At 38.1% G+C, this 25,319-nt stretch overlaps 1 protein-coding gene across 1 annotated transcript in view; it reads left to right on the top strand.

Annotated features, from left to right (window-relative positions):
• CACNA1I (calcium voltage-gated channel subunit alpha1 I) overlaps positions 1-25,319 on the top strand; it is a 3,136,920-nt gene that overhangs the window by 2,755,108 nt on the left and 356,493 nt on the right. Inside the window, exon 28 of the mRNA XM_044073362.1 lies at positions 7,600-7,678. Within this exon, the coding sequence (XP_043929297.1) occupies positions 7,600-7,678 (79 nt within the window). The remainder of the gene's footprint in view (positions 1-7,599; positions 7,679-25,319) is intronic.

Below are 25,319 nucleotides of genomic sequence, written 5' to 3' on the forward strand. Positions count from 1 at the left end.
TATGGCTACATCCATTTCTGTTTCTAACTTCATATTCCTGACTAAGGGTATGTTGCAGACTATCCTGTAACACCAGTGACTTGCTTAGTGTATGACAACAGTATTTCACATATGGGCCTGTGTTCCAGCTTCTGTTCTACACTTACATACCAGGCTTTGTCTATATGAAATGCTGTCAGGTGTTGTTATGTAGTGGCCTGTGAGTATGTCATGCTGCCATTCCTGTCATCAGTCCACTGCTGTTGTGGCCCCCACATATATTGTGGGGTTGGGTCCATATATGTGTGGGCTTCATCTATACAATACATGTGTGCCCTTATGCACTCCAGAGGCCAGAGTATGTAACAGTGGTATATAGCCCTGTATGTCAGTCTATGGGGGGGGGGATGCACCAGAACTAACCTAGGTTGTTACAACATGTGGGGGTATCAGGGGTAAGCTGCCTTAAGGTATCTGGATGTACATTACCATACAATTCACCTTGGGTAAATGCAGGCCTACTGCTTCCTGCCATACAGACTGTTCTGTTTGTCAGTGTGATTGTGATGGTGTCAGTTATGCCTTGTTATGTAACAGATACATCCCATTGTGTCAACTGAGGTCTTTACCCCATACGAATTGTGTACAGAGTGTAGATAGAGGCTGCTGGACTATACATCTGCAGTACTTTCTGTTGATTGATTGTTATCCTGTGGCCCAGTCTGCCTTTACTATTGTACTACTTGAAGGTCTCGGCCTGGACAGCAACATATGTAAACCTTTCCAGAATACTGTATTAATATAACTGTTTCACATTTGCATTACTCTGTTTATATGTATGTCAGCGTCTAAACAGCTATATGACATGGCATATACAACTGTAATAGTACAAAAATAAAGCTCTCCCATGTATGCAAACCTGTGTGTGGTGTTATATCCTTTGACCTCTCTGTGGGTATATGTTGCAGGCAACAATTGTCATTTATATGGGTGGCTCATACAGTGTCCAGTTGGTATGGTGGCAACTATTGGCATAGTGTCTGTTCCGTATTGTGTGCATGCACCTTCTACATATGTATCTTCCTATGTATATCTGTGTGTGTGTATGTGTAGTTACATATATATCTATATATATGTATCTGTCTATATATATATAAATATATATATATATATATATATATATATATATATATATATATATATATATATATATATATATATATATATATATATATATATATATATATATATATATAGATGTGTGTGTGTGTATCTGCACATATGCGTCTATGTATATGTATCTTAGGAATGTTGATTGCTTCCACATTGTACATTCCTTATGGTAGCCAGACTGTACTGCATGATATGTTACTGACACCAGCCTGACATCATACAGGTGGGATGGAGTACTGTTAAAATCTTGTGCCCATGTTGTGTCAGGTCCTGGTTATGGGACTTGCAACAGTTGGTATTGTTTGCAAGGCAGACATGTTTGGCTGTTGGGGGGGGTATCTATACGTACAAGACATATGTTGTTTGTGGCCCCTCACCCCCAATAACGGTGCATATGGACGTATATGTTTTTGTTATGTTCTCTTTTATATCTACAGATATATGTCTGTATATACCTATATAGATATATATTTATACTTACATATATATATATATATATATATTGCTGTATATATAGAGACATATAGATGGAGACATGTATATCTATAGATGTATGCATATGTGTATGTATATATATATATATATATATATATATATATATATATATATATATATATCTACATGTATAGATATGTTATATCTATTTATATATATATATATATAGATATATATATAGATATATATATATATATATATATACACACACACACACACACACACACACACACACACACACACACACACATCTACATGTTTAAATACATTTCCTGTACTGTTGAATGACAGGGCTGGATAATATGTTTGTGAAAACATCAGGGTTATGAATATCTGGTATGGTGTAATGGTAAATCACTTTGACTATGGTGTGTAGGGTCCTGGTTCAAGCCTTGCAAAGGCTGTTTGTTTTGTTGCTGGGCTGAACAAGGGCCACTGGATACAGAGTGATTAAGGCACTTTTAAGCAATTGTAAGCAGATTTGTGCAAAGGCAAGCACTGCTAACTTCCGGTTACAGTTTCTTATACTGATTTAGCTTCTCAATTGCTTAACCTGTGTAGACATTGCTTACCCCTGCACAAACAAGCTTAAACCTGCTTACTGCTTCTTAAAAGTGCTTACTCCCACTTACCCCCATACACATTTCTTTAAAAGAAAAGAAAAAGGGTTGATAGGGAAGTGGTGAAAAAGGGGCACAAAGAGGAAAATACAGTAGGGAAAATAGCTAGGGATGTGCAGGAATGGTGTAGGGAAGGTCTATAGCTGTCCATTTCTTCTTCAGCAACAGCTGTGCATATACACTGAATTTGGAAGTAGATTTTGACACTCAAACCCATGAGAGAGGGGTGAGGACAATAATATGTTGTGTTGCCAATTAGACCATATTACATGTGTCCAGTGGACATGTGTGAAATGGACAGCTATGCATGGGATGTGATTTTGTTTGGGGGGGACAGATTGCCCTTTTTGTTAAAGTTGAGAGTGGGATGTTGGGGAGGAATAGTAGGTATATTTGAGGAGGTAGGTTGGCTAGGTTAACAGACAAGACAAACAAGATGCATATAGTGGCGGTATATGACACATGTGGGGGGTAAACACCTTGATGAGGAGGGATGTTGGGAAATCGGAAGCCCATGAGCCCCCTAGTGGAAACAGTGGGACTGAGGTCCCCACCCATGGGCAGTCACCACTGCACCTTCACAGCTGAATCGGAGAGCCAGGCCAACCCTCTTGTCATGACACATGGCCCTCGAGCTGGCATAGCAGATCTCCAAACTGCTGATTGAGCTCGCTACGCACCATGGCCAGGACCTGGCAATGGGTGACAGGTTCCTGTCTGTGCCCACTCCCGAGGGGAAGCGAGCCCTATCCCCTGAGGCAGTTCCACCTGAAGGTGGTGTAGGACCAACGTATGAGGAGGTCCCAGGTCGGGCCCCAGAAGTGCTGGTTCCCTGTGCCATGGCCAGCTGAGGTGGGACAGGTGGGTCCACTGGGACCCACATCAAATACATGCTATGGTGTTTATGTTTTAGCAACATATGTGGGTTAGTAATATTCAACACATTCCAGGGTTAGGTATAACAGCATGCATAGATATTCCCATTAATCCAGAAACCAGATATGGAACAGTTGAATAGCAAACAGAACACATGCATATATGGGACCCCAGTGGTAATTACAACAGCATGCAGGTACATTGATGGTATCATGCCACCCATGTTGGAGTATTTCAACATAGCACATGCATAGAAACAGACTTAAATAATTATCAAACAATAGGTCATATGTCCCAAAATTACAGTGAAGTCATGACGTACCAATTGAGTTGGGTATTAAGTTTATTGTTGCAGATATGGTGGGAGGGAGAGAAAGATGTCAATTAACAACTAGTATATTCTTGTAGTTCGCATTACTTTTCTAGTCAGTGCTGTTATCTGTACCTTACAAGTATTACTATACTACCCTATTGCCTTAGTTTGGACAGTGATATGGCTGTCAGCAACTATATACATGAACTCGTTTTACCTGCAGTATACATCTCTTACCTGGTATAGCTGTGGAGGAATTGTTTGTTAACACTAACTGTTTCTACACATACTCCCAGATTCCAGGTTGATGTTATGGACATATCTGTCCATCTCTTTTTGCACAGACTCTGGCCATGTCTTGACCATATGCAGGTGAACCGGGAGATTATTCAGACCAACTGCAACACTCACAATGCCATACAATACCAGAGTAAGCAGTACCAGTATAGGATATCAGCCTTTTATTTATAGGCACAATGTTCATATCTGATGGACCTGTGGGAGCAATGTTTGTTAGCACTACCTGAATGTTGCCACACAAATTACCAGACTCCACATTAGTATTATGCACATAGATCTCACACTGTTACTGCACACACTCTGGTCACAGCTTGAAAACATGGGGGTGTAGATGGGACATACTTGGCTTATTACTCTCATAACATTTTGGGGGAGTTGCTAGTGTGACAGGTTTGTTCTTATAGATGTGTGACAATCAGCTGTATTTCCTGTTTGCTGCCTAAACATCTGGGATCATACTACTGATTTCCCAGGGGGACAGGGTGACAGGCAGCAGATATGATCCAGTATACTGGGCATTCTGGGCATATCTGTACAGTTGTGGGGGATAATTCTGTATGCAGCCTACTTCCACTCCCAGGATTGAAACAATGGCTGTGTGTGCTAAAAATACAACAGTTCACGTCTCAGTTGCATGTGCTATTTGGATTTTGTTGCATGTTTTTCACTGTTTTCTCTCTGTGTCTCTCTCAGTTTTACTAAATGACCTCTGGGGATTACACCAGAAATATACAGACATTCCTACATATTTTATTTATGTTGCACAGTGTGGGTAACAGTGCTTAATACAACAGTACTATTATGTGCTTGCAAATCTACATTACCATATGATACCCAAGTAAACACATGCTGTCAAGCAGTTAGACCTTTATTGTCAGGCTATTATGCTTTTATTTATGTACAACCTATATGAGACTCTCCCTGCCATATTTTCTGGTGTATGCAGTAGTTGCATTAAACAATACAGGTTTTATACAGGCAATTAACTTACTAATACTTTTAGATTTATTTCCTGTGACAGTACATGCAAGACTATCACTAACCTGCCTCATGTCGCAACCTCTCCAAGAAAAATCCATGGGCATCCTGGTTCGCAGCCTGCTCACTTGCAGCTGTGAAGGGCATAAGAGGATTATTTAGCCATACCTATCCATAATATACATGAGCTAGCAATTATTAAACAGGTAGTGGAGTGATACTTGCACACATCTGGGACCTCCCCTGTCCTCCTAGCCTCTTGGATCCACTGATCCAAGAGAGATTCCCCCTTTTGCCGCTTCAGGTTGGCATAGTGATGCCTGACCTGCTCACCAGTTCGGGGTATGCCAGTGGCACTGGTGAGGTCACAGGCGAGACAGTCCCAGGCTTCCGCTTTATATTGGGAACCCTGGTACTGGCCCTGCAGCAGTCTCTGCTCATGGTCTTTGACAAGGAGTCCTGCCATGACTCTGGACTCCTGGATGCCCCAGCGCTGTGTCTGAAAGTGCACACCCTCTCCCATTCCAGACATGGTGCCTGCAAGGGGAAGCTAGAACCAGTTATGAGATGTATTCCCACCTGTTAGGTTTAAATAGGGCTGATTTCCCGCACTTTGCCATGATTGTACGGTTTTGAAAAGGCTGAGCTATTGGCAAGCCTGCTTACCTAAGGTTGGCATTGTTTAAAGTGGTATACCAATGGGCAAATTGAGTTAGCTGGCCTACACTTTGCTTACACCTACTAAGCTGGCCTGTACAATGCTTAGCATTGCTTAATATTTAATTTGCATTATATTTGCTTTTTGGCATTGATTTATTATTCATTACATGTTATATATGTGTCTGGTATCCATGATTCATGGGTACATACACTGTATGGGGTCCTTGTGTTTATTAGGGGACTTCAGCACTTTATTGCAATTACACTTCACATCTGGGCTTACTGCAGTACTTCAGTTCACATAGTTATGTTATGTAGTAGGTTATAGAACATAAGACTATATAGATTCCTTTCACATGTTCAGTTTGATTTTTACTATAGTGAGGATTTGTTTGGTGATACCTTAATCTTATATACTGCTGTTATGGCTTAGTGGTTAATTACTGTGACTATAATGTACATGATTCTGGGTTCAAGACCTGCAAAGGCTGTTTATTTTGTTGCTCGGCAGAACAGCGGCTGTTGGATACAGAGTGATTAAGGTACTTTTAAGCACTTGTAAGCAGGTGTGTGTGAGGGTAAGCAATGATAATCTCCGGTTAAATATGCTTACAGAGAGTTAGCTTCAATATTGCTTAACTTGTGTGCGCATTGCTTACCCCTCCACAAACGGGCTTAAACCCGCTTACTAGTGCTTACATATGCTTACTACTGCTTAATAGTGCTTACACTTGCTTAATAGTGCTTACTCCCACTTACCACTGCACTAATTTACATAGTAATGTCTAATGGTTGTTGGGAAGGTTGGGGATTTGGAAGCTGTGTGGAGTTATCATTCATTACACATTTTACCTTCCATTTGTGTCCCTGATTCCTGTGTACATATACTGTATGGGGCACATTTGATTATCTATGGACTTTGCAACATTATGACACTGACACCTCACATCTGCATTTAATGCAGTTCTCCAGTTCGCAAATATATGTTATTTAGTAGGTTATGTAACTAAAAATATTGGTCATTAAGTGATTTAACATGGAAAATGGAATGTGCTGAAGCGGGAATCGAACCGAGAATGACTGCTCATAAGGCAAATGCTCTGCCCACTACACTATTGCAGTACTGCTTCATTTGCATATATCTTGCTTTTTATCCTCTTCTGCCATTTATGCTGCATTAACCGTAGCTAAGCGATGGGCAAACCAGCGCACCTGTGGTTAAATTTAATCTGTTTCATAAAAAAATAAAGTATCTTTATATTTTTGTTTGTTAATTATTGCTCTTGTACATGTGGGGGGATGTTGCTGGGGGTATGTGTACACCTATGAGTAGTCTCGCTCATTGTTTTAGGACTTTCTTCTGTTCTTCATTGCAGGGGCATGTATATTCTGACAGCTCTGCTCTCAAACATGCCCCCTGCACTCTTACATGCTCCATGTAAGATTAGGAGCTCAGGCAGCGTGCCTTCATTAATATGCATGGCACACTGCCATCCTGCTCCTAAACGTCCACTTCCGTGCAGGACTAAGCTAGTCCTGCTCAGAAGAATAGTAAATCCGGGGGTTAATCTATCTCAACAGAGTGACACCTTATACCATTATCTGTTTTTCTTTAGTAAAGAGCAAGTTTGCTAAAATTGCATAACTGGAGGAGTGATGTCCCCTTCCAGTGGGTTAACTGACCTCGCACTTTTCTGGAGAATGACAGTTTGACACTTCTTTAATTAAAGATTTCATCAACATGGTCCAGAGTACGCTAGAACCTGCAATATTATGCACAATGTTTTATCCCAATGGAAAGACAGAAAATGGAAAAAATAGAGTACTTTATCTGTGTGCTGAGAGAAATAGCCTTATTGATGAAAGGAAGATGAGATTTCTTAATGTGATGGAAGATAAAGAAACTCTTCCTGCTTAGTTTTCTTTAGTAATGCTCAGCATTGATTATGTTTGTGCCATACCACTGAGCCTTTCAGCAGCAAATGTTTCCCCGATAAATTCAGATTATTTTTGTTTCAGGCAGCACTTTAGATTATGGCTGCATGACACAGGTGGTCCTATCAATCAGCTTGGTAGTGAGTACATTTTGTATTAAGCTGTAACAACAAAAAGCAATATTTAACAAATTCATACTGCTGGTCTGTGACTTTAGCGAGGATATGTCATAAAGTAAAAGCCTTATTTCTATGCTTTGTTTCTTCATAGGTGGGGAATCTCGGGCTGCTGTTCATGCTGCTGTTTTTTATCTATGCTGCCCTTGGAGTAGAACTGTTTGGGAAACTGGGTATGTGCACAGATTTTTGTTGACAAATACGTTTTTCAATGCATTGCTTTCAGGATTAGCTTTTTTTCCTTGCCAGACTGTTTCATTCCCCATATAATTAATGCCTCTTCTACTTCTTTTTATTTCAGTTAAGAAAGTTTCACTGCTCAGTTTATGTACCAGTATGTTTCAGAAAATTATTATCTGTTAAAAACGTCATCCTTCAAATGGTATGAGGTGCAATTTTGAATCAAGTTCTGACATTCCAGATTAAATAAAGATAGCTAAGAGAATTATATACTATTTGGTCTTCTGAGGATGTATAGGTTAATATATTAATAGACAAGGAGTTTGTGACCAGTAAGGACTATTTTTGTTCCACTTGCTGTATCAGTTCAGACTCAGATCAGTCTACACCAGACTGTCATAAGACCTTAATACTGAACAAAATTGGTTCCAGCAAAAACTCACTACAAACTTTACCAAGACTAAGGTTCTACTAAAGAGAAGCAGTTCGAAGCTCAGTCAGTCCTCCACTAAGAGGAAAAGTCTAATCCTCAACCAAAAGAGTAGTGAGATGGTAATGACATTCAGATGTGTTAACTTCTGTTTAAACTCCTCCCTAACTTTCTTACTTCCCTCTCTCCTCCGAAATAAAACAAAAAACAACTTAACAGGTATCTAAAAGCTGCCCATATCATGTCTATCATTCTTCTCTTAAGCTAGTCCAGTCATAGGAAACACCTTATCACTTCTAACCAACATGTCAGTCTCACATTGTGAAATTCCAACAATCTGAAATTTCATATTCTTGGTCTCAAGACCAAGAACACTGCATCAATGGGCACAGACAATATTTCAGGATACCTTTTAAATAGTATGAAACATGACATATCAGGACCTCTGGAATTACTATTTAACTATAGCCTCCTAACAGGCTTCATGCCTCATAAATGGTGAAAGGCACACTCATCCCTCTGCACAAAGGTGGGCCATCTACAGACCCTGGAAACTACATACACATATATCTCACTAGTCTTACATATAAAGCCATGGAACGAATTATCATGGAGATGATCATTAGAGATAAAGTAAACCTCCAGAAACTGGATCCAACCCAGTTTGGTTTCACCAAGGGCAGATCATGCCTACTCAAACTGGTGGACGTCTTTGAGAAGATCACCAAAGCAATGGATGAGAGCAAAATAATTCACACTGTCTACCTTGACCTGGCCAAGGCATTGACACAATACCCCACTCAGGCATTGTTGACAATCTCAAGAGGTTAGGTACAAATGCACAGGCAGGACCCAGGAAGTTAGAATTGGGGAGTTCACCTCTACAAAGAGGCCAGTCACAAGTGGAATCCCACAGGGATCAGTCTGGGACTGCTCCTTTTTCGCATTTACTTCTCAGAAGTCAAGGCCAATGGCAGTGGTCTCTCTTTGACTAAATTTGCAGATGATTACAAACTAGGAGCTGTCATTGAATCTCACACTGACACAAATAATCTCCAGGAGGGGCTAACACAGACAAACAACTGGTGTCAGAGCCATGGACTAAAACTAAATGCCAAGAAGTGCATAATAGTATCCTTTGGGAAGACATTCATACCTGGTAACTATCATATTGACAACACATCCCTTAGAGATGACACAGTAGTCAGGGACTAAAGGACACACATAGATAGTAATCTAGCCTTTGATCATCACTTGTCTACATTGGTGAGGAAATAATTCTATGTTGCGCAACTTATAAACAAAGGAATGGCATATAAGTCCAAGAAAGTCCTTGTCCCACTGTATTTGTCATTCATCAGACCTATCACTGAGTGCAATGTTCCCTTTGCTATGTACCTAACCAGGGATATCCAACAACTGCAACATCCACAGACATTCTTCACTAAAAGAATACAGGTTATAAGTAATATGCCCTATGCAGACTGCCTCATGGCCTATCCCCATTTCCTGTCTCCTACAGGCTTTTGAGGGGAGATCTATGCCTGGCATACAGGGCATTGTCAAACCCCCTTCTGATGAACCTCCTCCATATCCACAAAACAAACAGCACCAGAATTACCCATTCTAAAAATGTAAACCTTGCCTGTGATATAAATAGGACCTGCTGCAGAGATAGGTATGTATCCCAGAGACTATCCCATCTGTAAAACAGGCTCCCCATCCATGTGAAGCAGAGTTCCTCCCTAACTCAATTCAAGTGCAACTTGGACAATTGGATGGGAAATGGAAATTCATCCCTGGGTTGGCACCTATGTCTCTAATGGACACATGTAACCTGTAAATGGTTAATCTCCCAGGCCCATGCTTACACTTATCAGAACTTGTCAAAGATTTGGAATGCATGGCTAGGCTTAAAACGGCCCTTGTGGTCATTAGCCTAGTAAACACCTATGAACCATAGTCCTGTCTTCCAAAACTGAACACCCATCACAAAACTCTAGAAAAGGTATTATGGTTTCCTATCACATACCATGCCTTCCTAATGACTTGCACCATACTTTACAAATTCCTAAACCTCAGACACTTTGCTGAGTGGCATGTTTCCTCAGGCTCTGCACACAAATTGGAACACTTTGATCATGCACCTCTTCATAACAGTAACTATCCATTTACTCTGTGCTTCTCCACTCTTTATTGTAAGGGGTGCCACCTTTTGGATGAGCTTTACATATGAAGGAAGAGGCAAACCTAAAGACAGAGCTTCAAATAAAAGCCTAAGTGTCTTTCTTGCAAATAAAATAAATTGTGGGTCTCCTGTAGAAGTAATCTGGTCGGTCCTGCTGACTTACATCTGTTGCTTAAATTAACTGCTACAGAGTGCCCTTTGTGGCAAAAGTTAAGGATAAATGTAATATACATTGATTTACCTGCTGAGCACAGCCATTAACATCAAATTGGAGAACTATAAATAAATAGAATAACAACATTTTAGTTCAGCTTAACTGGGAGGAGGGGAAGTTTATCTGGAATATATATATATTTTGGCCAGTTCTTGTCGTTTAGGAACAGAATTATACAACAGAAAATCTTTTAAGAGCATATTTGATTCCACAAAACAGGAGATAGACAAGAGATCTTAAAAGGCATTGTTGTAACTGCAACTTTATAGGCACTCAGAAACACCTCTGGTGGTCTTACCCTGGTATTTCTACTAGGAGGCAGAAAACTTTTGCAATATTTCATCATATCTCATAGATCAAAATTTGTCATACGTATGAAAGTTGTATTCTTCACAAGTTTCAAAATTTACCAAAAAAAAAAAAATATGAGAAAATAACACTGATTAGCCTAGCGACTAACCATTTCTTAAGACTTTTTCCTTTCTTTCTCTCTCCATGGAGAGATGGATTTTGGGTTAAATATTTAACTTTTTACTATAATACTTCCTGCAATATCTGATATATATAGGTTCATAGGTTAATACTAGGTTATTGCTCCAGATGACCATTTGTAACCTAACCACAGTATCCCATATTTGTAGGTACCCACTGACATAACTAGTTTATACCTAGTTTCAACCCCATTCAATGATGGTTTGAAGTCCAGACTCAGGGTGTACTTACAGGATTTTGGGTTAAATATTTAACTTTTTACTATAATACTTCCTGCAATATCTAATATATAGGTTCATAGGTTAATAGTAGGTTATTGCTCCAGATGACCATTTGTAACCTAACCACAGTATCCCATATTTATAGTTACCCACTGACATGACTGGTTTATACCTAGTTTCAACCCCATTCAATGAGGGTTTGAGGTTCAGACTCGGGGTGTACTTGCAGTTGCCCATCTGTTCATCCAGGTTATGCTTAGAGATGATTATTTTGCTTTATATCCAAAGTAAAGTCCATTCCATAAAAGAAGGATTCTCCAGGATCTCTCTCTCTCTCTCTCTCTCTCCAGCAGGTTCTAATAATGTGTTGGTGGAAGTTAAGATATCTTGAGAAAGTGTTTAGGGTGTTATTAGTTTTGTGAGTGTAGTGGAGATCACATAGGGCTGGATCCTTTGAGGACCTGTACTCTAGACACTGGTCACCTCTCAAGAGTCTGTAGGAAACAGAAAAGAAAGAGAGAGAGCGAGAGAATGTATTGACTTGTGGTTTTAATTATTTATTATTAAATATTTTAAAAACTTTTAACTGTGGCTGGTTTGTGTATAGATAAGTTAAGCTCTAGAGTTTGTTTGTTTCTTTCGGCTTTTCCTGGTTAGGGGTCGCCACAGCGGAACTCCGGTCCGCTAATGATTGGTAGTTGATTTTTACGTGCCGAGTTACCAGCCATGATGCACAACCTTCAACGAAGGTACACCCATCGACGCATGTCTCCATGCAGAAGACACTCTAGTTGAGAATCGAAGCAGACAGCGACTTACTGTGAGGCAACAACGCTACCGCAGCACTTAAGCTCTAGAGTACATTGCATATTTATAGAGTTTACTGTCCAAGTCACTCCAAATAAGCCTTGAGACTGTTTAGTCATACAACCAATTGGATAACAGTATTGCACAGTAATAATTGGACACCCTTTTAAGGGCCTTTGAGTAGCTGATAAATATTAGCTGGATGGTGGCAAGTGGTACTACCATATAGTTTGGAAAAGGGGGCACAGCTGGAGAACCTGTGCCAGCCTTCACCAGGAGTGTCTGTGTGGTTGTATAAACTTATCTCAAAGTGTGTGTGTCAGCTACTTGGGCAGGGACACGAAACACTGATTGGACAGAGAGGGTGCTGGAGATTTTAGCTTGCCCAGCTTGGCTGAGATCTGGGCCTATAGCTGTGCCAGTGGGGAGTCTTATTGGGATCTGGAGAGCAAGGTAGTGACCAGCCCCGGACTAACTGTGATCTCTGTGTGCTGTTAAGGGAAATTGCACTTTACTGTATGTATTTGTTATCCTTTCCTCTCATATGAGACGCCCTCTCTGGTGTTAGTGGTGAGGATTGAGGCTCCTTGATTGCTGGGCCAGGGCACGGGCATCACAAAGATATAGTAGAAACTAAATGGGGACATATGTTTTGGCCAGAGAGATATGTGTTAGGGATAAGAAGTAGAGGAGAACATTGAGATGGCCAGTAATGTACTAGGGGAACATTCTGATGATAGTTTAGATGAAGTTTACACTTTTGTAGACATGCCATGTTTTGCCCTTTATTGTAATGGCTTTACTTTATTAGCATGAATGCACCAGTAAATGTTTTATAAAGTTAAAAGTAAGAAGCTGACAGCCTCCAGAAGCCAAGCAGCTGAAACATTGGCATGTTCTTAAGGGGCCATTTTCATATAGCGCATGGACCTCCAGTACACAAGGTTTAAGGTATTACAAAGTGAAAACTCTGACTTTGCTGGGTCTGTCTTTTAGTTTTTGATAATGGTTTGTATCTTTGACCTTTTTACCATTTGATTTTGAAATGAGATCTTTGTAGGCATCCACATTTTCTATTGAAAACAACTTGCTGTTATCAGCTCTTCATTCATCTATGCTGATTCATTGCCTGTTCTTACCATATGTTTTTCCTTGTTTTTTTCTGCATTCAAAAAAAGTCTGTTGCACATCTCCTTTAAGTCTTTTTATGGGTTTCATTCAAGGCTATCAAATTCTTAATTGATTTTGTTAACTGGTAAAAATGCTTTCGAAGAACATGTATTAGAAACACTCGTATCTGAAGGAGAACATCACTAAAGTAGAAGATGAAAATAGAAAGTGAAGACATGTTAACCTTTACCGATCTTATAATTTTGCTATCAGAGTTTAGATGGTTACTTATATTGTTTTTATATTTCAAGCTGAAGTTTTCTACGAGTCACTCATTTCATATCAGCCTTTAATTTTTGGTGCACCCAATTCAGTTCTTTGTAAACTGTAGATATCTTACACAGAAGGAACTATGAGTACATGGAGGTGAAGCATATTCATCCAGTCATAGGATGACCAGTCATCCAAAAAGCAATAACTCTGTTTCCCTTTCACCTATGTGTGCATTTATCTCACACTTTCGAATTAGCATGGAATTGTTCTGCCCCCTTAGTCTACATTATCTGATTTAGCTGGGCATACTCCCGTCTTTGATGTTGTTTTGATAATCACCTTCTCCTACATCTCACTTTACCAAATGTTTATGATCAGATGTGTTACTATTCATTGTCACATTAAATCCAATTGTTATACAGCTGGTGCAAAACAGAGCAGGAGACATTTTTTTCTCAAATGCCACTTCTCCCCACACAATAATTTTATTTTATTAGTCCTTCCATGTTCATCTACTATCCATTGTCAGATTTGACCTTCCATGTTAAAACTCTGCTCCAAATTCCCAGGCTTGAAAAAAGCATAACCAAATGTATTGTATGTATTTGTTTTCCATGGATAACAAAATACTGAAAAAAGAATACATAAGGTAGAAATCATCTTAAAAACTCAGCACAGGCTTATGTATGGCATCTTAATATTTGAAATATTTTCTAATAGACTTCAGGCACAAGGTGCAGGGTAGGATTCTCAAATGCGTTAACTGGCTAGGCTTAAAATGGCCCACAAGGACAGTTAGCCTAGTACTAATCTATGAACCTATGAACCTGTGAAATATATCAGTTACAATATTTATGCTTTGAAAGTAAATGCTATTATGATTTTCATGATTAGCATTTATTTTCCATTGTGAAATTATATCACATGCAATGACAGGAAAGATAATTTTATTGTCTTCCTTGGAAGTACTTTTTAATTATCTAATTTATGTGGACTGTATGGTACATTTGAGACCCAGCCAATAACACATATTTGTAATTTTATACATTGTAAACTGTATTTGGTTTTAGCTATGCTGTCTAATGGTGCAGTTTAGAATATGTTTATTACTCATTAAAACCACATACATGTATGGACATTTTCTAGCAGTAAAAAGTTTATTTACACTTCTAAGAATCAAAAAGAAAATGTAATTAGCTTTTGCATGGGGTCCAAAACCAAAAATATAGTCAGTATTTATATATTAAACTATTCTGATGCCCCAAAACTAGATATTGTATGAATGAAATAAACACTACAGATCTACACTTGTGCTTGTTATAACATTACCTCCAAAGTTTCCATTAGCATATTGTCTAGTATACTATTTTATACATTTCATTTCTATTTAAATTATATTAAATGTGTAGCACTAATGTTTTTGCTTTCCTTAAGTAAAATTGTGTTGTTTATTTCAATTTTCCAGAGTAACAAATGTTCATTCAGTTGAAAAGAAATACATGCTAATAACCAATTAATGTCCTCAAGCAGTTTAGATCAACAATTATTTGTTTTGTTCACAGTGTTACTTAAGCAATAACTGACTCTGTGGTTGTGGTATATTGAAGATTTACCCACAGTTGGTGTGGTTTAATCTCGAGGGTGAAGCCCGAGTGATTAAACAAAGCCAACCGTGGGTAAATCTTCAATATACCACAACCACGGAGTCAGTTATTGCTATGATACAATGACATTATTTAAGATAAAAAATACTTACTTTTCTTAAATAATGTCTTTGTATAACAGCGGGTTGCTGTTTTTCCGCCAGTTGTGATTTACTGATTCTGCCTTTTGATGTACTGCGCATGCATATGGAACTTGCATTCCCATGCATACCTACTACATCAAGGCTTTGAAACGGAAGAAACGGAGAAAAGAAAGTCCGTTGCTCTGTTTTCCCCCTTTTTTTTTTTATTGTACAAAAAAAAAGATTTGGGGGCAGTTTATACCAATGGAAAAAAGTCCGGGCGACCGGACCTATTTCCATTGGTATATTGCAGGATTTACAACGGGCACGCTGGTTGGGCTGGCCAATCAGCGTGCACATTTTAGAATATTAATAATGGAGGAATTGTATAATTTACATGAGAGCACATAGTTTAGCTGATGGTGGTGTTATCACATGTAGATTAATCAAGCCAGGATCCTTCATATGGAGTTTTGCCAATCTGACCTTTATTAATGGTGGTATTAGTGACAGTTTTACTGGTTTTATATGGGTTACTAGTTTCAGAGTTAATGGCTAATCATTTTATTGCTTTTTTATTATTTTACAGCAAAACTCTTATTATTTTTCTCAGTGCTGTAGATGTAGTGATAGGATAGGTGATTCTATAGGCGAAATGTCTGCATTTTCCCCATAGTTTTACATACACACACACACACACACACACACACATACACACACACACACACACACACACACACACACACACACACACACACACACACACACACACACACGCACACACACAGATAGATAGGTTTATTATCGCAAGGATGAAGCCCACAATCCTGAAATGTATAATCATAGTAACATAATACAGAAAACCAAAGTGCAAATGACTCCAATGTTTAAAATTCTTGAAAACTGAAGGTCTCTGCCAATGCAAACCCAGGAACAAGTGCTAATATTGGTTCTGAGAAATCGGCAGGAGACAAGAAGTTTGACAATGTGGTCTTCAGTATTTTGGTCTTTTATTATATTTTATTATATTACCAAGATTATGTATTTTAGGAATGTGGGCTTCATCCTTGTTATAGTAAGCCATGCACACACATGCATATATTCATCTATATATATATATATATATATATATATATATATATATATATATATATATATATATATATATATCCATCTATCTATATTGTGTATATAAAAACAAAGATTAGAATAGTCACAAAGTCAAAATATTTAGTAAAAACACAAAGAAAGACCCAGCTCCCTGTGTAGTGCATAAAACATTCTGCTGATGCAATTTCATCAGTAGAATTTTGTGTTTCTGAGTCTTCTTGCCATGTTTTTTGTTATTTTGTCAATGTTGGTGACATCAACATTTGGGTGTTTTGACTGTTTTAGCACAAACACACACATCTATATATCTATAGCTATATATATATATATATATATATATATATATATATACCTATCTCTCTCTCTATAGATATATATATATACATATATATATATATATATATATATATATATATATCAAATTTATATTTCCAAGCTTTGCTTAAATACAAGAAGTATATCGTATATGCAGAGTATCTGTGCCAAGCATATTTACATATTTATTTATCTTTATTAAATGGGATAGTCCAACTGAGCTTTTGTCCCTTTTTCAGTCTAGGCATAAGGAGAAAATGTATACAGTAACAGAATTTCAAATTAGTTATACAGAGATTGGAGTTAATATTGTTTGTCAGATGGCATAATTTACTCACATGTGGCTTACACACTTCAACGATATTAAAGCAGATATTCATAACCCCTCCAAAAACAAGCATGTATATCTGTGAATGTGTTCAAGTTACAAAACTCTTTCTAGTGTTTTTTGTTCAATACTAGTCTTAGCTTGCATGAGCCAACATTTAAAGTATTACATTAAACTTCATAATTAATGTATACCGTTATATTATATTATAATAATGTATAACATACAGATAAAATCCATAGCGCATTCATTAATAAAAATATGAAAAATGTTTAATCGTTTCTGCAACTTTGCATATACAGTAATCCATAACATATAGAATATATACATCCTACTTTTTGTCTGCTGAAACATACTAAATCAATGCAGCTTGTAGATGGCACCTTGATCCCTAATACTGACCTATCATGCTTGAGATCTGTAATGTAGCAAGGAACGGACAGTGTTAGCTGTTTGATCTAGAGTTTCTGACCTGCATTCTGTCTGTTTTTGTACCAAAACGCCAGTAAGGAAATGCACTTTGTGTTGCAGGCTTATAATGGCTTGCTACAGTTTAAACAAGGATGTTCTTTTTTTTCACTCTTTACTTGAAGACCTATGAGTGGTTGGATCTGGGTGTTGTTGAAAACCAGTTGGTACAAAAGTTTTTTTTTTTTTTTTTTTTTTTTGCTTTTCACTGAGGTGTGTGTGTGTGTGGGGGGGGTGCTTATACAAAGCTAGAAGTCCTTTTTTATTGCTCTTTATTTGGAGGGCTTAGCACGGTGGAATGTTAGATCTGGAACAGGCACAGGACACCAGATGAGCCAGCTATGGCTGAGATATTCCTATTAATGTGGAAATACTGCAAATGTACATCATTTTTTGGACAAACAAGGATGCACAGCAACAGATGTGTTCATGCTAACTACGTTGTTTTTGTATTATTTTTTCCACCTACCTGTGTTTGCTGCTAGTGAGTGTCCCTGTCCCAGATTCTCTTTTTCACTGCCAACATTCCTACTTGTAAATTTTGACTAAAAGATATACCTTGCTGTTGTAGAACAAATTCAGCTTTTTCCAAAATGTACAGATACACATGGAGCTTTTTTCTCTTGCTCTCATATACCTTTGTATATGCGTATATAAAGCAATTATAGCAAAATATGATATATTTCATAATTTGAATAATCTTTAATGCTCATGAAATGTGCATGTCACACTGTTTCAGTATGTACACATACTCAGACTTTTCAGCTAAGCAAAAAAAGCTCTATAGCTCAAAATGTTTGCTTTCCTTTTTGTGACATATTTTTGTCTAACATCCTGTGCTGACATTTAGAAAAGAGTGTTTTAAATAACTCTACCTAAACCATCACCAATAACTCACTGTATGTACATCTCACACTGATCATTTTACTCTGTAACTCACTGTATGTACATCTCACACTGATCATTTTACTCTGTAACTCACTGTATGTACATCTCACACTGATCATCTTACTCTGTAACTCACTATATGTACATCTCACACTGATCATTTTACTCTGTAACTCACTGTATGTACATCTCACACTGATCATCTTACTCTGTAACTCACTGTATGTACATCTCACACTGATCATCTTACTCTGTAACTCACTATATGCACATCTCACACTGATCATTTTACTCTGTAACTCACTATATGCACATCTCACACTGATCATTTTATTCTGTAACTCACTATATGTACATCTCACACTGATCATTTTACTCTGTAACTCACTATATGTACATCTCACACTGATCATTTTACTCTGTATCTCACTATATGTACATCTCACACTGATCATTTTACTCTGTAACTCACTGTATGTACATCTCACACTGATCATTTTACTCTGTAACTCACTATATGTACATCTCACACTGATCATTTTACTCTGTAACTCACTGTATGTACATCTCACACTGATCATTTTACTCTGTAAATGTTTTAAATCATGTCAACATGCAGATGACACTTTGATATGATTCTGTAATGAATCGATTACTTATAGATCAGTATTTTTATTTCATTTATCCTTTGTTGACTGTGTAAATCCCATTAGGCTTGTGGCCAGTTTTCACAGGGAACCTGAGTTATTATTTCTTCTGCAAGGAAAGTTTCCCCTGGCATCTGGGAACTCTTCCTACTTTTTATTCATCTGAACTACTGCTAGCTCAAGCAGATGGGACTTGATTTTAACATCTCATCTGTAGAGCGACATGCTCATGAGTGCAACACCCCTCCTAATTCTGTACTACCATGTCAGCAACCAAATAACCTGGAGTGGGAAAAAAAATCACAGCCTTGTGGTCTTCCAGGACCAAAGGTGAGTATGCTACCTGTTGCCCTTAAAATACAACTGCTGATAATATGCATGCCTTGGGGCAAAATAAAACTGCATGCAGCTACAGAGATGCTAATGTGGGTATAGTAACTCAGGTTGTGTAATGTAAAGGAGATCTAGCTGTAGTAATGTACCATGGCATGCTGACTGCATAAGGAGAAACAAAGTATAGTATTAATGCATTTCAGCTTGCTGAAAAGACTAACAAATACACTGCCCTTCCCTCTACAAACTCACAGATAAAAAAATCACCTAAAAAAGAAACAGTAATCCATCTGCTTCTATATTTTGGGTTGTATGATAATGCTGACTGAGTGAGAAATAAAAAAAATCAAAATCAGCCTCTCCCTCACCCCATCAAATGGACAGTGAGATACACACACTCAGCCATACACACTCTCATGCATGCGTGCACACATACACACATGCGCACACAGAAAAAATAAAGAGGTAACGTTCATAACTGTTATGTAGATGTAAATTAAAGTAAAGATTTGTTACAGCTTCTTGCCAGCATAAGCCACTCTGAGTGTCCAGGTAGAGTGTATACATTGATCCTGAATGGGTTATGAAAAGAATCAGAGGGCATAGTAATTCACTTCAGCATGCTGACAACAGTGTTGATACGTGTGTGTGTGTGTGTGTGTGTGTGTGTGTGTGTGTGTGTGTGTGTGTGTGTGTGTGTGTGTGTGTGTGTGTGTGTGCATGTGTGTATCTGCATTTCCATTTCTTTGTAGCAGTAATTAAAAGGCACAATGTCTGTTCAGCTGTAGTGGGCACATTGACTGACTGGTTAAAGCAAGGGAAAAGGATGGGTACTAATGCATTTCAATTTGATGCAAACAATAACAACTCCTGCACCACTATCATTACCTCAAACACACACACACACACACACACACACACACACACACACACACACACACACACACACACACACACAAAATGTGGGCTATTGTAAAAGATACAAAAGTTGCAATATGTGTATTTGAACTAAGAAATGTTGGACAAGCAATGCTGCACAAATGAAACCTTTTCTGGAATGTTAAGTAGTAGAGCATATATACTAAGTCAGATAAGGAGCAAACAGTATAGATAAAAATCTCTAGATTACTTACTCTGGAAAGCTGTTGTAAAGGCTGGTAGTGCAGTACATGAAAATAAGGCTATGAGCTTGAACTTATAGGGCAGGGTTTGATTCCTCCAGTCTTTGCTTCTGTGTTTTTGCACAATTTGTGAGAGAAGCCAATCCTTAAGACTCTGGGTCAATTCTGAAAAATGCATCTGTGTCTTTTGGGTTTACCCAAATCAAAAATAAATAAGAAAATGATTACACATAAAGACAGAATATGGTGAGAGACTGTGGAGTGATAAATGAAATAACTTTTAATATAGTTTTAGGAAATATGTTTATGAGAAGTCACAGATTTTTCCCCAATTCTGACCATACAAAGTTTTATTTGTAACTCAGTCCTCCACATGTTATATTTATCCATTTTTTTCAGTATTTTTAGTTTGGTTAAATTTTCCATTTTTTAATAAGATGTTGTAATTATGTAAGTTATCTACTGAGCAAGAGCAATATTCAGAAATATGGTGGGCCTGCCCCTCTTCTCCGCATACCAGCCTGACCACAGGCTGTTCCCCCTTTCCTACAAAAGAGCTTTCACTAAACCTTCTAAAAATAAACTTAAATTTACATTAAACAAATCTAAGCCAAACTCATTCAAGTGCACTCTGTCATATCTAAACGAAACAGGGCTCCTGTCATCAAAATCCTTATGGTCTGTCATATACATACCCAAAGCAACCAACTACTGTGCCAGCCTAAAGTTAATAAACCTCCATGCCTGCTACAAAGGCTTAAAACTAGCAGCATTCCTCCAACACAAATACGGTGCTATCTCTGATCAAATAATGCATGTGCCTGGATATGACATCTGAAACATAATCATATCTACCTTTATCCTATCCATTAACTGCTTTTTTGGAATTATTCCCAAATCATTACCAGCTAAATGTATCACTAATATTTGAGGAAGCCTCATCTGTGACCATATCACTTTGAATTTATCCATAATCTGAGTCCACCTAAGACCTCTAATCCCATACCAACTAACTGTAAACACGCCAACTGACACAAACCCAGTTGCCTTCCATCATTCCTAACTGCTGCCCTCTTCACTGCCCAGTGGATATACAAATAGAATTACATGACAATCTCCTTTCTTGAAAGACAGAGAAAGAAAAAGAAAGGGAAAAAAACTATTAATTATCAAGTGAATCCATTAACTAATTTAAGATAAGAAGGCATTGGAAGACCACTTCCCAATCTTTGAATTACCTCAATGGATCTGCCTTCACTTGCCATATCTGAACCCCTACCATTATGAAAAGAATGAGCGGAAAACCTCTCACCTGGCAAACCCGTACATCGCATCACCCTTCTTATTACATGTACAAACTGATTACTGGTTACCACTTTACCCCCTCTCATCTGCAGAAACAATTCCTGAGGGCTCCCCACATGAGTCTGCATCAGTTCTGTAGTCCAACCCATCGGACAAAGCCCTCACTCTTATCTTTCCTAAGAACTATCTGTTTGCCCTTCCCTAACTGAACCATTTTAAACAAATGTAACCAAATATCCACTGACCCTGGAAAAACCATAACATCTCTCCAAACTAATGACCCTAACAGCTCTGACAGTCAGAATGCCTCAAAATATATCCAGAAACACAAATTAATGCACAAAACATAGTCCACTGACTCACCCACCACTTATGCTAAGCCCTTCAATAAAACTTTCAAAACATGTCTTGTCAAAGGCAACACATATCCATATTCATGCCAACTATACCTCTCAACCTGGAAACATCAAAAATTTGGACAAGGCCCATGAAAAATAGGTAGAAATCTGTACGCTGATTAACATAAAATCTGCATGCATTATTGCACAACCCCGCCCACTCCGATGGAATTGTGGGATATCAACATTCAAACACAAACTGAAGAACAGAACCAAAATATGGCACCAGAGTCCCCCTGCAGCCATTCCAATGTCCCATTACCTGGCTATATCTCCCCATTTACCATAAACACTAATGTGTGCATACTGCTTTACTTCTACAATGATTACTTGGATTTTATTTTTACATTTTATAGCACAATGCACAAACACTAATAGACATCTGGTAAACAAAGCAATACTGTCTCAGAATGAAAATAGACTTGGCATTAAAACTTCTCTGCCCTTGAAACTCACATTCATTTAAACAGCATTGAAACCCACACCACATCCAAAGAAAATGCATCTGGCCAGTGGTGTATAAAGATTACCTTTGGGTTGTTTTCAAATCATTGGTCCCTTGCACACAAAACAAGAAACATGCATGCGTTCTTTGATACACCTTCCTGACTTCATTAAATTATATTCCTTGTATAATACAGCACACTTGTTACCCTTAAGTTAGAGAGCATTTTAAATTTATTGTTTAAACATTTGTCCAGTAGGCAATGAAACAAAATGCATGAACCAGTAATGACAAAACTGCCCTGTTCAGAACATTTCCATCATAAAAGTTTACTTCCACACACAATTGCATTTTAAATTTACTGTCCGAACATTTTTCCAGTAGGCAAAGAAACAAAATGCATGAACCAATAATGACAAAACTGCCCTAGTCAGAACATTTCCATAATAAAATTCTATTTCTACACACACACACACTATATATATATATATATATATATATATATATATATATATATATATATATATATATATATGGGTCTAGGACTATTCACTGAAAGCACATTTCACTGAAAGTCAAATGACTGTGCACAAATCACTGAAAGCACAATTCACTGAAAACACAATTCACTGAAACACATTTCACTGAAAGTTATATATGGCCTTTTCCCCACTGTAGTGCGACCCTGGAGTTAGAATATATTGTAATGTGGGTGTTGGGGGCTTAGCCCCCCACATAATTTGTATATATATTAAGTTTAGAAAAGAGTAATTTATTGAAATTGCAAGTATCCATGTGTATAGTTCAAAATATTTAAAATAGGTGGGGGGGGCTATGCACCATACCCCTCGATGTCGGGGCAGTCCATCTACACCCTCCTTACTATATATTCTAACTCCAGGGTCACACTACAGTTGGGAAAAGGCCATATATAACTTTCAGTGAAATGTGTTTCAGTGAATTGTGTTTTCAGTGAATTGAGCTTTCAGTGAATTGTGCACAGTCAAATGTGTTTCAGTGAAATGTGCTTTCAGTGAATAGTCCTAGACCCATATGTATATATATATATATATATATATATATATATATATATGCATGTGTGTGTGTGTGTGTGTGTGTGTGTGTGTATGTATATGTGTATATGGTTCCCCTTCATATGATAGAATTTCTCTAAACTCGAAAGTCATAAACTCGAAACCAGAATCTCGAATTTAGAGAAACTCAAACATATGAAAGGGACAAAAAAAAAGAAAAGTAACAACTTTCAAATGTTTTTGCAGGGGGGCTTCACCCCCCTGCACCCCCAAAGTGGGGGGCTGTGCCCCCACACCCCCCTACTTAAATATACCTACTCCGAGATCGCACTATAGTGAAGGAAAGGGAAATGTCCCATTCCACGCTATACGCGTAAGTGCAAAACAGAAGATTTTCCATTCCTACGCTATAGTGCGAAAACAGAACATTCACATTTAAACTGCTAGGGTACAGGGGACCTGGCCCCCCTGCAATAAAGTAAGTTAACTTTTTATTTTTTTAAACCTAAGTCTCCCATTCACAATTTTGAGTGAATGGAAGTTCGAGATTCTGGTCTCGAGATTATGAATTTCGTGCTTCCATCCATTCGATCTTGTGAAGGGGAACCGTGTGTGTGTGTGTGTGTGTGTGTGTGTGTGTGTGTGTGTAGACAGTAGTGTAAGCCATAGGCATCTTGCACAGCTTCTTGCACTTATTTTTTTAATTTCACTTTTTTTAGGGGGGCGGGGGGGGGGGCAAAAAGTCAAAAATCAGTGACACATTTTACAAATTGCTTGTATAATTTTGGAAAGTTGCTTGAACAAAATGTGTTACCACCACACATTTCATTGCCAAGTCTTGAATGCAGGACCCTGTGCACTACGGAACGCAGGACCCTGTGCACTACAGTCAGAGCAACATACCACTAAGCCAAATCAACAGTTTCCTGAAAGACAGGAAGACCGAAACTTAAATGGCTATCATTTAGTGAATTCAGTTCTCACTTCTCACAATAGCTCTCAATGTCTTAGCACAAAAAACCTAGACAAAGCCAATAATGGGGGAATACAGAATTCAGTTCTCACTTCTCACCATAGCTCTCAAGTCAATGTCTTAGCACAAAAATCCTGGACAAAGCCAATAATGGGGGAATACAGCCTCAAAATAGGGACACATTTCAAATACTGATCTTATAAACTTAAAAAATTGCTAGAATAAAAAGTTTTGTATTACCATTTAGTTTCTGAAGAATATGAAGTCTGAAATTCAAATGCCTGCCATTATTTAGTGAATTCAATCCTTCAGTGATTTGCCACAAAAATCCTGAAAAAACACAGATTTAATGAGGACCAGAACAATCGTATGAGGCATAAATTCACAAGTGGTGGTGCTAGGGACTTTAGGCTCTTTTTACCTGTACCCAAGGCATAGGGTTTGAGCCTGAGTACCTCTAGCCACCAGATGTATTCAATTGGGGGCATTTTCTCACACACACACACACACACACACACACACACACACACACACACACACACACACACGCACACACACACATTCTGGCTGAAGTAAATAACTCTCTCTGTTCAAGTGAAAACAGTACCTTACAGAGCTCTGCAGCAGTTGTTTGTTTTCAGTTCCTTGCCATGCAGAAACTCAGAAATAACCTTGTTCAGAAAAATAAACTCTGTTCCTTGGAGATCATAAACTCCAACCTCGCAAGCAGAAAAATAAATAAACTCCCTCTCAGAAGCAGAAAAATAAATAAACTCCCTCCAGTCTTGTGCAGAAACCTTGTTCTCTC

This window comes from Protopterus annectens, chromosome 1.part0 (assembly GCF_019279795.1).
Source record: "Protopterus annectens isolate FY-2018-M chromosome 1.part0, PAN1.0, whole genome shotgun sequence".
NCBI lineage: Eukaryota > Metazoa > Chordata > Ceratodontiformes > Protopteridae > Protopterus > Protopterus annectens.